This window comes from Bemisia tabaci, chromosome 3 (genome assembly GCF_918797505.1).
Source record: "Bemisia tabaci chromosome 3, PGI_BMITA_v3".
Taxonomy (NCBI): domain Eukaryota; kingdom Metazoa; phylum Arthropoda; class Insecta; order Hemiptera; family Aleyrodidae; genus Bemisia; species Bemisia tabaci.
Window position 1 is genome coordinate 24992783 of NC_092795.1, and position 14916 is coordinate 25007698.

The 14916-nt window shown below is 37.9% G+C and overlaps 2 protein-coding genes across 3 annotated transcripts in view; one reads left to right on the forward strand and one right to left on the reverse strand.

Annotated features, from left to right (window-relative positions):
- The window catches only part of tho2 (THO complex subunit 2-like protein), a 42129-nt gene that overhangs the window by 23272 nt on the left and 3941 nt on the right, over window positions 1-14916 (forward strand). Inside the window, exons 16-19 of one of the 2 annotated variants that reach the window (XM_019042290.2) lie at window positions 5777-5935; window positions 6638-6701; window positions 8046-8119; window positions 9159-9214. In XM_019042290.2, the coding sequence (XP_018897835.2) occupies window positions 5777-5935; window positions 6638-6701; window positions 8046-8119; window positions 9159-9214 (353 nt within the window). The remainder of the gene's footprint in view (window positions 1-5776; window positions 5936-6637; window positions 6702-8045; window positions 8120-9158; window positions 9215-14916) is intronic. The other variant, XM_019042291.2, reaches the window with a different exon arrangement.
- Window positions 9430-13258, reverse strand: LOC109031029 (probable RNA-directed DNA polymerase from transposon X-element). Its single transcript, XM_072297540.1, has 2 exons — window positions 12095-13258; window positions 9430-12024 (listed from the first exon to the last, which is right to left on the reverse strand). The coding sequence occupies exons 1-2, from the start codon at window positions 13256-13258 to the stop codon at window positions 9571-9573; spliced, it is 3618 nt and encodes a 1205-aa protein (XP_072153641.1). The 3' UTR covers window positions 9430-9570.

The following is a 14916-nucleotide window of genomic DNA, read 5'->3' on the forward strand; positions in this document are numbered from 1 at the left end:
TTCACCAAGCTTTTTACCTATTTTTACTTCTCTCAGTTACTTAGAGTGCCTTTTCAGTCGTAGACATAGTGTGAAACTCATCTACAAACAATTTTGTGCCCCTCTCTGTAATGAATTTTAGTTGTTTCTGCATAACTTAATACTGTACCTTTTTCTAATGATAATTTTTTCCTAATCTTACTCTCAAAGAGTCAAATAACTACTTACTGTCTATTTACCTTTTGATTATTAATATATTTCAAATGTCATTCACCTCTTGTTTAAACACCAGTGTGAGAAAAATATTGCCTCTCACTGTTTTTGGATACTAGCAATTTCCCTAGTTATACGGTAACTATAAACATATGATGACTTTTTCTTGAATTTTCTTGTGCCTTTCATGGTAAAATTTATTTTAATGCTTTTTTCTGCTCTCATTCACAAAATATTGACTAGACGGTGGACAATTTTTTAATTGAACCTGACAATAGGCAACTTATTTAGAGATGCAAGTGAGGAATCAAAATTTTACGTAGTTTGTCTCCCTAAATAATTTTTTCTTTTCTTTTTTTTAAAAAATCCTCTTTTTTGTTACCTCTATACTTGGTAAAAAGTTGAATCAAGTCCTAATCAGACCTAGCAGACTTTTACGCCAGCCTTTGAACTGGGGATTTAACTTGCTGTACAGGCATACCTGTGAGAGAGCCGCTCCTACAATCATCAAGCTTTACTTAAATTTTGTCTGACGTTTTCGTTTAGATTTTCTATTTATTCTCCTTGATCCTCATGTTATTTTGGGAGGTTCATTTACAAAGTTCTGTGTTTTGCTCTCATTCAAAAATTATTAAACTTATAAAAAAAAAATCTATTTTTTACTGCAGATTAGGCTTAGTATCTGTTTCAATTCAAGCCTAAGTTTTTCAAAATTTGACCAATTGTTGGATTTGCAAAGTGCATGTAGAGAAGGATGATTTTTTTTTTTTTTAGTCTTCTTTAAATGAAATCAAAATGCGCAGGATTTCCTAGATGACCCTTGCAGTTTATGTTAGGCTCCACACCTTGATTATTCCGTGGTTTCCATCCTCATCTTAAATTATTCAAGTACATCTGCTTATGTAGCTTGTTCTATAATGCGCTACATCCTACAAAGCCTCTTGCTCTTTTCAATATAGTAAAAAAAAATTCAAAGAAAATAAAATTGTGAAGCTCAAAGTGATAGAAGTCATTTTCTTACATCAGGAAGTAGGCCCAGACTGTTGGAGCAACCGAATACCAACCACTAGTCTTTTCATTTCAATTTGAAAAAATTCATTCACCCTCTATTTCATATTCTATAACTTCCTTGTTCTTTTCTTGATCTCAGAAACGTAAATTTGCAGTCAAAATTAATTGAGATTATCTCGAAGTCAGTTTCTCATGAAGATTTTTAGTTATTTTTTTTTACTTATTCATTTTAAAGGTACATTATAATCAGCTCTGATTAATGCTTCAGTTGTGTTTCTCAATTATAATGCTGGAGATGTCAATTTATAACCTACTTAGCTCTCATTAAGTTCAGTTCCTGTTCAATATTTAACCTTACTCCAATTGTTCCTGTTTTTTTTTGTTTCTTAATTTGTATGCTATAATTTAAGTTTTTGTTTATCATCTCAGCCTTTGATGGAACACCACTATTTTCTAAGAGAACCCATGAGTCGTTTCCTTTCTTTCTTAGCTGAATAGCTTTTCACTTTACTGTGATATCTCTTTCCTAAATGTCTTAATTATTCACGAAAACTTCTGTCAGGTTTAGGGTTGTTTACATTGAGGAAACTTTCGTTTTCTTCATGTGTTGCCTTTCAAATGAGAAAAAAGTGTTCAAAATTATTGTAAAAATGTATCCATTTAATCCGAAGAATCCCAAATGCAAATTATATCCCTCATTTTTGTTTTTTAACAACGTAAAAATTTTCCCTGTTTCAACAAAAAATCAGCCCAACACCGCTCACCATTAAAAAGATGATTTAAAAATCAAATCAAAACTATATTCTAATTATCTTCTCTATAAAGTGAAAATGAAAAATTATAGCGCAAAAGCTGTGTAATTTACCGTTCACTGTCATGATGTACATACTTTATGTCCTTGAAAAACAAGAAGGTCCAGTCAATCAAGAATGTTTGAAAAGATCACACTCTTGTGTGCATTAGGATGAGCTAACTGTGGCGCTGTAGGCATTCTTTGGTCTCACCATCCTTGATCCATCCAGTCTAGAATTACCCTGTACCAAGTTTCAGTCAAATTGGATTGTAGCTAGCAGTTTTTCACATACATTTGCTTTAAAAACGCTTCTCGTGGGGGGGGGGGGGGGGGCTATTTTCAATCGGACTATGTTAAAGGTGCAAAAAATGCTCAATCATGTGTCTGCCCAGGTGCGTGAAAATGTCGGGAGGCTTTTAAAAATGTGTAAGTAGGGACAATTTTTAAAGGTCAAGAGTCGAAAATCGAAGGAAACAAGAAGAAAAAAGTCTTTAAGATTGAGATGGGAAGGAAATTTTGTGGAAACCAGGCGGATTGGCACAGGAAACTTGGATAATTCTGCACCCCTGATCTGTGATGGAAAATAAACAAAAGCATTTTCAGAAATTGATGTAAAAAAGTATGCTAACGCTCCCATCCACACTGGAAAAGAAATTTACTCTTCCCTTTAGCTGTAAAGTGCCTGGATAGGGTTTATGGAGGAAGAAGAAAGGGTAAATAAATAGAATAAGTACCATGAAATTACACAGGTCTGCGTCAACAAATCCTCAACAAGTGATAGTTGACTTTTACGTTTTTTTTTTGGCGCAGAGTCCAATGATGTTAATAGTTTTTCTTGATCACAGCAGAATTTTCCGGAAAATCAAGCTCCCCCCCCCCCTATTCCATCCATGGAGACAGGTTTTCTTGAGAAAACTCAATTTGCCTGAAATCTTTTCGACAATTGGGATAAATTAATTCTCAATCAATTCTGATACTTGTCATCAAAACATTTATGGACAGCCTCATCCTGCATGCCTTAGAATTTTTCCTTGCTATTCTTGTGAGTAATGTTGGTCGGATGAATTTGTCTGCCCATTTATCCCTGTATCAGTGATTTTAAGGCCAAAAGAAGTGGTTAAACGTACTCAAATAGATGTTTAAAGAGACTCGCTCCTCCTTTTTTTTGCCTCTGAATTCAAAGATGGTCTTGTTTTATTTTGTCACGTATTAGTTACTAGTATAACAGATTTTTTTAAAAGGAAAAAGACTTGTCTTTCAAGCTTAGAATACATGTGAAAACATCTACCTATGTACAGGCATGGGTTGATATGATCCAATTTGGCTGAAACTTGAGTAAGGTCTATTTTGATCTAATGAAGCAAATTTTAGTATCAAGACTCCAAAAAATATGTACTAAAACCCTTTCTTTGATCAGGCGATCGAAGTGTGCATGTAGCTCTGAAAGTAAATCTATCACCGAAAATATTCACACAAAAAACTAGAACACACACTTGGAATAATTGTTTCTGATGAACAGTGTGTTATAGAACTTTCGCAAAATTTTATTTTAAATGACCTACTGCATAATGAATAATCTGTTCGAAAACTTTTCATTCAAATCCCACTGTACTGTACCTTATCCATAAATCAATTTCAACTCTATCTTTGAATTCATGGTCAAAAATGCAGCCAGTTGCTCTCTATTGTGACCATTCTTCACTCCCAGGCCTATGAGAACTCAGTAATCTATTCGTTCATGTAGTTCTTAAAATTTTAGATTCAGCATCATTTTACCGTGGCTTTTATGCCACTCGTGGACAAGCAAGGAGCTAAGTTCTCATGACAGAAACTTAATTCCTATAACCTAATACGTCACAACTTTTATACCGAACTAATCCTTCCATGCCTAGCAAAAGAATGAGGCCTTGCCGTAAGTGCTCAGTCTTACGTGCTCCTGATTTCAAGTGCTACTTCTCTTGAATTCGAATGAAACTTCTAAGGCAATCAAAAACCCTAAAATCACGTGATCAATAGTCCATAAGTTACAAATGCATCAACTAACTAATATTAGACAACCAAGATTTCTAATCCTTTGTTTTCTTTATCGGGAACTACGTGATTGACTTACTTACTTTCTTTTTCGCCCGATGAATTTAAATTCATCGGGCGAAAAAGATAGTAAGTAAGTCAACCAAGATTTCATTTGTACATGACGAAGTTTTAAGCCTCTAAAATGATTTAAAGATACCAGTTAGATCAAATCTCTCTACATCTCAAGTTGCTCCGAAGGTTGCTCAAGAAAACCAAGCTGTTTTCTTAATTTTATTACTCACAAGTAGTTCTGAGCCCTGAGTTATGAAATTAGAAAGGAACTATTAATCAGGATCGTGGTCTGCTGTCACTTACAGTGAATTTAATTGGCGGTTAAGAGCTATGTCTAAAATTTTTTCCTTACCCTTTGTTAAATATCCCCTCGCGAGCCTTGTCTCACAGCTTTATCAAATCAGATTTTATCCTTCCCTCATATTATTACAACATGGACTTAATTGTCTCACACATTTAAAGGTAATGAAGCATTGCCTCTCTTTAGAAATGAATCTAGACTCCACTGTAAGTTTTTCAGAACCAATTTTTTTTCTGTTAAACTGAAATCTTCAGTTCCAGCAGTAGACAATAAATCTGAAGTGATTATTTTTTATCATGCAGTAAATAAAGACTTTATCAGAAGACCAAAACAAGGAACGTCAAGCCGCTAAGCCATCTTATTATCTTAAACAAAACTTTACCAAGGCGGTGAGTGTTTTCACCTGATTAAAATTAAATCGTCTGTAAAGTTTTTTGGAAGCCAAATCATTCCAACTTGCATTATCATACCGGCATCCCACTAAAGACTTGAAATGAGTTTTGATTGGATGACAAATCTTGGCACTGTTTTTCTTGTTAACTTCAAAACTACGAGGAAAAGATACTTATCACAGTACTCTCTCTCACTATGACAGAAATCTCTCTGTAGCGAAGAAATCGTCGGGTCCGCATGCCTCCATATTTTTACAGAGCGCTGTTCATTATAACATAAATTTGGCCTTAACGAGAAATCTTTCTGCCCACCGCTGATTCATCATAGAGAAAAAGAGAGAGAGAGAGAGAGAGTAGGTATTGTATTTCTTTTTTTGAAAGAACTTGATTTTCCACTCCGTTGTCGGTAGTATTGTCATTATCTCAATATATTTTACAGTAGAACCAAGGTCATCTGCGGTTCGAATCATCCATGGCTGTCTGGAGTCCTAATATTTTGTTTCCTCGGATAAAAAAGGATGAAAGAGGTGGTCATACGAATAATAACATTCAAAGTTTCTTCATGAAGTGATTGTATTCGGAAAAGTAAGATCGATCATTGTATTACTCAAGTTGACTGTATATACTTATCACTGCACCAATTTCAAGTCTATTTTACTAACAATAAAAAAAAAAAAAAAAAAAAAAAAAAAAAACACCAATTTAAAAAAAAAACTTGGACGATTTATACTGTACTGTTTCGGCCACTATTTTATAAGATTGGACTATCCGTGGTTTTTCATTATCCACGGCACCTCTGATCGCAATTACCGCAGATGACAGAAGTTCAACCGTACTTTCATTTTGCCTTTCGTGGCTTTAATCTTCCATAACATAGAAGTTTTTCATCAACCAGCCCTCTGCATCAGGTTGCAGTCTTGAATATTCAAGTATGAGTTCTGAGAATGCTCATTCGTTTCATTGTGTTAACTAATTTGTACCTTTTGATTATCGTTTACGCAGAGTTACAAAGTAGAGGAGCAACCAAAACATATTGAGTCTCTGATAACCCTCGAAAAAAAAGAAAGGAGGGATAAGTCTTCAAAGAAAACATCCAAGTCTTCTGATGGAGGTGATTCAGCCAGAAAACCAGACAAGCGAGATAGGAAATCTCGAAAACGGGTATGTTAACCCTTCATTTTAGCAGTCGTTATCCTTGCTTATGTTCCAGCTTTCAAAGTAAATAGTTGATCAGTTCAGAAATTCTTCAATGGGAAATTTTAATACACAAGATTTGAATGTTAATCAGAAAGAAAAAAAATTAAGTTGTAAATCCCCAAGGTCAGTTCATAACTGCTCAGTCAAAGCTGCTACAGGGATTTCCTGAACTTAATATTGATCATAAACGACCCCAAACTTGCCTAACAAAGATTTAAAGGAAGTGTAAATTAGTGATTGTTATAAGGTTATCAGTTTTTTATTGGAACATACTCAAATCTCCTAGTAATGAACTCAAGTATCAAACAAGGTGAAATTAACACTATTAAGTATGTAACCACTGATGTCTCTCCATGCATTCCTCCCCAGGCTTACTTAGGCTACACCGATTGCTCCAATCTGTCTTTCGGATATATAACTATACAATTTAAGAAAAAAAAAAAAAGGAAAATCCGAACCTCTCTTACAATATCAACAATAATGTACAGTTTCTGCGAGCAAGTTACGCAACTTAAGTAATTTTAATCACCACTTTAATCAGAAATTAAATAGGAAGCATGAGGATTAAAGCAAGTAGATAAGAATATCTACAATATAGATGAATTTTTCAGCATATTGTGAAGAAAATGGTTTTCTAATCTGAAACGCCTCTGTTCCTTCTTTCAGGGTCAAGCAGATGAGATCATAGTCCTAACAGATCAGCAAAAGAGGAGAAAAGATGATACCAAAGGTAAAAAAATCTACTTTTGTTGTTTCATATTTCAGCGAGAAGATGCAATCTGTACTGGAAGCATGACATCATTTGTTTTAAGTACATTTTATGATACTGTATATCACTGCATTTTTATACATTTTTCTCAGTTTTCCTTCTGCAGGAAAGACTGCGTACGGAATACCGAGAAATTTGGCGCCGACTAAATTTCGAAACTTTTTGATAGGTATGATGTTCCTTACGAGCTTTTAAAATCGAACTTTCTATGAGTCAGTCTCGACAAAAGGAGGGCTCAATGTGAATTTTTCCGAATCTTTACTTGCAATAAGGATATTTTGCAACACCTTATCGGTGATTGAAGAGACCTTTTCTTTCCTCGCAAACCAGGAAGATAAGATGGACAAAAATAATCAAATTCCTGCAAACGCTAAGAGCATGCGGCATAGCGTCCACTGTCCACCCTCACATAGCTGTGAAAGCCACCTCAGGGTCTCGCTCTTTTGGAGATCAACACAAAGAAAGTTTGATTATAAAAGATTAGTAAGCTTAATTGACTATGTAATGAACATCATATCAAAAAATATCGAAATTTTGCCAGCGCCGAATTTCTCGGTATCTTCTGCGTAGTCCTCTCTTTAAGAATTAGTAAAAATTAAGTCTTCTAGTCTTCTTGGCTGAATGGACTTCAGCGGACCTGCAGGTTAACAGTTTGTAGCATTGGCTAATCTAGTAATGTCATCAAAGATGAACAGCGTTGACAACAGCCATTTTGTAACACAGTTCACCAGTCCTAAGAAAATGGAGCTTGCTAGTAGCATACAGATTTTAGATAGTCCCTCTCCTTTTCTTCTATACTAATTATTACCACACTCCGTTGTTCGGAATAATTACTAAGTTAGATTTTCTAAATGAAGGGACCATGTGAAGTAGCTTACTCCAAAGATTTAGAAATGTAGTTAGTATTTTTGTCCTTAGAACTATAGGGCTGTTTTATCGAGTAAACTACTTGCAGCAAGAGGGGTCGGAGCTTGTCCTTTGAAGTCTTACGAGAGGGAGGGGGTCAAGCCCAGCTCTACGTGAGCCTCTTACTGTAAATAAATATTTATTTTTCAACAAAAATAATTTTTTCAGTTATTTTTCAGGCTGTCTCGTGGTCATATTTTTGAAGGAGGGGGGGGGGGGGGAGGTCAAAAAGTCGGCAAATATGTCTCTCCTGACTGCTTGAATGGCCCCTTTTTTGTTTGTAATTTTGCAGGATTTAAATTGAGTAATTAAATTGAAGCTTGATTTATACATTATTAATCTTTGACTATCTAAATGATGAGCAAAATAATTAATCCTTTTTATCGGTATTTTTTCCAGCAGGGTCGTCTAAAATGAATAGTCATCAGAATGGAGAGCCTATTGAAGTTATCGGTGATAAACGTTTTGTAAATGTAAGTAACTTTTTTCTTCTGTCTCTCCTTTTTTTCCTTTTCTTTTATCACTAGATAGAATTGGGTCCAAATTATTTTCTGTAACCGAGGCTCACATCATCATTTTGCCGACACAAGGACATCACTAGACTTTCAGATGAGCCTTCTTTATCATATCACTCCATGCTTCTCAGGGCTTATATGAAGATGGAGTTGTACCCTTACGTCAGAGGAATGATGATATACTTACCTTCATGGAAGTAAAATGTGCATCTCGCATCATATTATACATTTTCAAAATTAAAAAAAAATTGTGTCAATTTTTTTTTTTTATGACTGATCGGAAGTAAATTAAACATAAACTTTAAATGAAAGAAACCCAATCAAAGTCTCTTAATTTGTACATTTTAACAGTTTTTTTGCTTGCCAACTCCTAGTGAAAGGTCATTATTGGAAGAGAGATCATAATTTATCTAACTGATTGGTTACTAATGGCCCAGTTGCTCCAGTCACGAAATTGTGTTCTCTTGCCAATCCGCAAAAATTGATGAGATCGGTTCAAACACCAAAGATTGACAGCAATACATATATCACCCTTTGATAAACACTATGATTGTCACTGACGTAGAAAAGCATTCTATGGTTTTTCCCATGTTGGTTTTAATTGTGATGTATATTGCATGACCAGTTGGAATGTTTTTATCATTGATTGAAAAACCATGCTGCCATTTGCAGTGATTTTTGAAGTACAATACCTCCATTAATATTTCATATAGAAACTTCACGGTCGCAATTATTTTTGGCTGATAAATAAAATTCAATAAGTAAATTATATTTTGCAATTAACTCAAAATAATGAAGGACAGTCTATTCATTTTCTTGAGGAAGATTATTTTAATGTCAAAAGTTCAACTTATATTCTTACTTGAAGGGTTGACTAGAGCAATGTTTAATGCTTAGTAAAGAAGGAAATCATGAGTCAATTCCTAATTTAAAATCTCTCTTTGCAAGAAATTTTAACCTTTTTAAGTTATTCTATGAATTTTCTTGATTGTTTCAGGACAAGTATGAAAGTGATCGAAGTCGGGACAGAGACCGAGACTCAAAATCTAAACAATATCCTTTTTATATGCACTGACCGTATTTTCATCTCCTTGGTTGCAACAAAATTTTTTTGGAAGTTGACAGTTTTCTTATTCGAATTGACTTCTCATTATTTAATTGATATTTCCTAAATGGGCCAGTGGCATCCAATTTCTATTGTTTATAAGATTCGCCCGTATGAGGGCTTGGCCTTAGTGCCTAGCACAAACAGCCACTGACAAGTTGGATGCTGAAGATCTAGAGTGATTTAGGTGTTTTATATATCCGTGCGGTGCACTTTAATAATTATTGGTGGAAGTGAAAGTTCTTGAGAAGGAGGGGGATCACTTCACTGATTCACTTCACTGATAATCGATGTATTAAGACGCTTAGATAACTATTTTGTTGGAGCGGAGGAACTTGCTGAGCATAATGTAGTTTTCCTTAGAGGTGTTGCTCAAAATTAGAGCAGAGTTCGTAGGCAGAGGGTAGTTAGATTTAACGAGTTGGTTGAAAAAGTCTTGAAGGTTGTTCAAGTGTTGACATTGGAGGAGGATATGATCCAGGGTTCCTACTTCGCCACACCTGCATAAATCTGAGTCCTTAAGGTTAATTCTTTTCATGTGGGCAGGAAAGACTCCATGCCCTAGGCGAATTCGTGAAATTGTGTTAGTGACGTCTTTAGGTAGCCAAATATTTGCGAACCAGGGGGTAGTGGAGACTATGTTTTGTATTCCGTATAAGCGTGCGCCCTTAGTTTGGGCTGATTTGGTCCATTCTGTTTGCCAGTCACTCATCATCATTCTGTGGATGACAGGGAGGAAGTTGGAGTAATGGATTTTCTCTTTACGGAGGTCAGTAGCTTTTGTTAGGTCCTTTGTAAGTTTATCAGCCTCTTCATTACCAGAGATGTTTTCGTGGCCTGGAGTCCAAATCAGAATTATCTTTGGGTGGAGAAGCAGGAAGTTTCTAATGTCTAGTAAGTCCTGATTGTCTGTAGGTTTTCGGACATTAGAGATTGCTTGGATGGCTCCCATGGAGTCAGTGCAGATGGCAGCTTCTTGAATCCTAGATTCATTGAGGAAGACGGTGGCGTCGAATAGTGCTCGGATTTCTGCATTGAGGATGGTCAAATGTTTGTTGAGAAGGAGAGAGCGCTGGAGATTTAGGTTTGGGCTATAAACCCCTGCTGATGTGTAGTCCTTTGTTTTAGAGCCATCCGTATAGATAAAACTGATGCTTTTGTTTTCTTGGATGAATTCTTTAAAGCGCTGGACTGTGTCAAGATCTCCCTTTTTCGCAATGGGGAGTTGGAGGTTGATGGCTGAGTTGTGACAATAAGAACGAAAGAAATATGAGCGGCTGTTTGCTGCCTCAACTTGAGTAGTCAAGTGGCTGATAGTCTTAAGTCTTTGTAGGAGGAGAGGGGTATTTTGTCTTACGACTGGGGAATTGTCCGCAACCAGTTGCTCCAGTTTCATCATAGTTTGCTTCTTAGAAGGGAGATTGAAGTTGAAGTTTTTGAGGATAAATTTATCGGTTATATACCCAGCTCGGAATGCAATAGGAGGGATGCCGCTTTCTACATACATTGCATTGGTAGGGGTAGATCGTAGGAAGCCGAAGATTCTTCTGACGCACTGGTTAATAATTACTGAAAGGCGCTCAGCAGTTTTCTTATTATAATAAAATTGGATGCCAAAGTCTGTAATGGAGTAGATGAGGCCGTTGAAGAGGATTTTTGAGTAAGACGGGTGGGTGCCCCATTTGACCCCTGAAAGCATCTTGACCAGATTGGTGTTGCGGGCCAGTTTAGAGGAAATATGGGTAACATGGGCATGCCACGTGAACTTCCTGTCATATACAAGGCCTAGGTAGATCAGCTCATTTACTTGTGGGATTATGGAATTATTAATCATGATAGGGGTGATCTGCAAATTTCTTCTTCTGGAGAAGGTTATTGTTTTAGACTTGGCGGTGGAGACTGGGAGATTTAGGATTTCAAGGCCTCTATGGAGGGAGTTGAGATCTTCTTGGAGTAGGGCTGAGGAAATCTGATCGTTCTTACTTCTAATGTATACAAGGATGTCATCTGCAAATTCTAAGATTTTGGAGTGGCGGAGTTTCTTATGTAGGCTGCTGGTGTAGATTAGGTACAAAAGGGGGCTAAGGACTGAACCTTGGGCAAGGCCTAGACATGAGATCCTTGGTCCGTGTTCTGTTTTATTGAAGTGAACGTACACCGTTTTTCGCCGAAATAGGAGATAGACACTATTGATGATGCGTTGATTAAATTTCATACGTTTCATTATTTTTATAAGGGTTGGGATATGAACGGCATCATATGCCCCTTCTACATCCAGTAGAACAACTTTGAGTTCTTCTTTGTTGGCTAAAGCCTCCAGGATCTCTCGGTTGAGGATGTTGTGATTGTCGAAAAGAGAGTGGTGCTTCCTAAACCCAAACTGATGGGGAGATAGGAGGTCATATCTTTCAACATGCTCTTCGACAAAGTGTCTGAGAATTTTCTCATAAGTTTTTCTAACGATGGATAGCAATGCGATCGGGCGGTAGGATGTTGGTTCTCCTTCTGGCTTATTGGGTTTTTTTATCGGCTTGATAATCACTTCGTTCCATTCTTCAGGAGGGTTGCCTTCATTTATCACTTTTTGGAACACTTCATACAAGTATGTCTTTGCACTGGTAGGAAGCGTTTTCAGGAGTTTGGCTGTAATTCTATCTTTGCCAGGTGTTCTTTTAGCCATAGTCTGTAGGGTGTGGTTAAAGAACTGATAGGAAAAAAGTAATGGTTGCTCGTTTTCACAGTCGAAGGATGGGGGGGGCTTCGTCAACATAGACAGGAGTGAGTTTATTTTGGAATGCTGGGATCCAGTTATCATCCAGACTTCTTACTGGATCTTTTGCCAGTCGTTGAGTTTTGAGTTTTGCCCAGAGTTCGTTGAGGGGAGTGTTGCTATTGAGGGATGAGCAGTATTTAGCCCAGCTCTCTCTTTTAGCCTCTCGGACGGCATGTTTAAATTTATTGCAGTTGGCTCTGTACAACATGAGATCTTCATATAGACCAGTCTGTTTGTACTTTTTGAGGGATTGATCTCTGATGTTTTTAGCTTTTTGGCATTTGACGGACCACCATCGCTCATGTTTGGCAATTTGGTGAGGCGGAGCGTGGGGCTTGGGTTGATAAGTAGTTTTTGCGGACTCCAATGATGATTTGATGACATTGGCCCACTTGTAGTACGACTTGTCACTGGTTTCATCGATAGAAGAGAATTGGTTATCTACACTTTTTGTGAATTTTCTCCAGTTGATGGTAGTGATGGGAGAAGGTGTCACTGGGTCACTGGAACGATTAGGGCTGATGTTGAGTGAAATGGTGACTTTTATTGGGAGGTGGTCGCTGCCCATAGGGATGTTGAGAACATCCATGTTGGATGTAGAAGCCAGAGAGTTGCTGACGACAATCAGATCTGTAAAGCTGGGTTCTTGAGAGGGTGGAGTAATTCTGGTAGGGGTGGGGTTGATGGAGTTACAAACAAAGAAACCATGGTCGTTAAATATATTCATGAGATGGTCACCTTTCCTGTCGGCGTTTGGGTAGCCCCAGGTAGGATGCTGGGAATTGAAGTCTCCAGAGATTATAACATCTTTGCCTGAAAGCTTGTCTAAGATGGCGTTGAGAGGATCGAAGTTTCCTTTGTATTTGGTCGTGGCATAAACGTTGATAAGGAAAACGGACTTCTTCCTGTCTACTTTATCCATTATTTTGATGGTGAGGACTTGAACGTCGGTGACATCAAGGGACTTATGGCTTAGTTCTGGGACTTCAGCGGAGGCCCAGAAATTCTTGGCCCCTGAAAGAAGGCCTCCCCAGCCATCTGATCTATGTTGCTGGTACGTAATATATGTTTTAGTTTTGATTTGATCAGCTGGTTTAAGCCAGGTCTCTGAGAGTAGGAAGTTGTCAGGTTGGAGGGATCGGAGTAGATCATTCAGGTCAAATCCATTTGCTCGAAGGCTGTGAATATTCCATGACAGTAAATTTAGGGTTGTTGTCATTGTAGGAGCGGGATTTATAAGGTTAAAGTATTATAGTGTTTGCAGAGTTTTGGGTAGTTGAGTAATTAAGAGTAGAGGATTAGATAGTTTGGATTAAATTATTAGAAAGTTACCTTTGGGTAGTGTATAAATTGGTGGGTCACTGATCAGATTTATGCTGGTCATTAACTAATACGTTGAAATCGTTATCTTTAAAGGTATCTTCACAGTGTTTGTCTGAGTTACTTAATTGCTGGGGTGTAGGGCTTCCTAGTGGTGGACTGGGAGGAGAGGAATCCGTGTCCATCATGTTCAAGGAGGCGTCGACTTGGGAGCCTACAAATAGAAGGCCTTCCGCACTATTGTGAGTCTCATTTACTGAAATCTGTTGTAGATTAGCTTCTTCTTCGTCACTTTGCTTTTTGGGAGTAGCAGAAGTTGTTGCGTCTTTTAGTTTCAGGCGGTTCGCCCATTCTGTGGGGAATTCTTCATTATTACGTTTCTTTTTTCTCATAGCTTTCGTTGAAATGGAGCTATTGTTGGTCTTTTTCCTGTTGGCGGCAGGGGAGGCATCTGGGTTTGAGGGCTTCAAGGGGGGAAAGCACTCCTCCTGAAGGATAGTAAATCGATTCCTTGTCACTGTCTTAGGTAGATTCCTTGTGACTGAAGCTGCAGATCTGCGGATGCCGAACTTATAATTGTCGCTGTACGAATCTCTCATACTGAGCGCTTCTTTATAGCTGACGTTGGATTCGGCCATGATACCATTTACTTTAAGGGACTGTTTTCTAGTTGGGCTGTTGATGTCAGTGGGTAGGTGGCTCCCCTGGCAGTTAATGCACTTAGGGGATTTCTCTGGGCACTCATCGGATTCGTGAGCTGGTTTTCCGCACTGTTCGCACCTTTTTTTACCTTTGCAGAACCTTTGGAGGTGCCCGTAGTGGAAAAAGTTGTAGCACTGGGTAACTCTATTGATGTAGAGGTCAACATGGGCAATGTAGTAGTCTAGCTTCACCGTTTCAGGGAGGGTGTTTGATAGAAAGGTTATGGTGACTAGTGGTAGCGGGACTTTTCGGTGTTCGGACTTGTTGTATCTGTACATTCTCTTAATTTCGTAAACTTCAAAGTCGGTTTCTATCATGTCACTGATTTCATCCTCTGTATACTCGGTTGGGATATCCTTGAGGACACCTTTCTTCAGAACCTTGTATTTGGGGATGAAAACAGTATATTTGGAGCGGTCCAGTTTGTGATTGGCTAAGAAGCAGTTGGCATCGTACCTGGTCTTGAAAGAGACCTGTGAAGTGCTCCTATTAACTTTAGTAACATGCTCGACTCCTTGGACTTCGGATCTCCGGAGGATGGAGGAAAGCTGGAGAGGGTGGATATGTGGAATCCGATCCGCTGAGGGATTTTTGGCGATGTGAAGGATGAACGGAGCATGCACTTGTCGTTGTAAAACAACACACGCGGGGAACTAGGATGATTCACTGGGGTCGACGAAGTATCCGGCGATGGTTGTTGAGAGGATTGATTGGTGGTAGGCTTGTCCATCTGAGAAAATTGTTGGGTCGAGTTGACGCTAGCTGAACTTTGGTGTCCCGAGGCTAGAGAGTCTTGCGAGGAACACGGGTTAATCTCGGTAACCGGATGGAGGGCCGATGATGATTTTTGTCGAT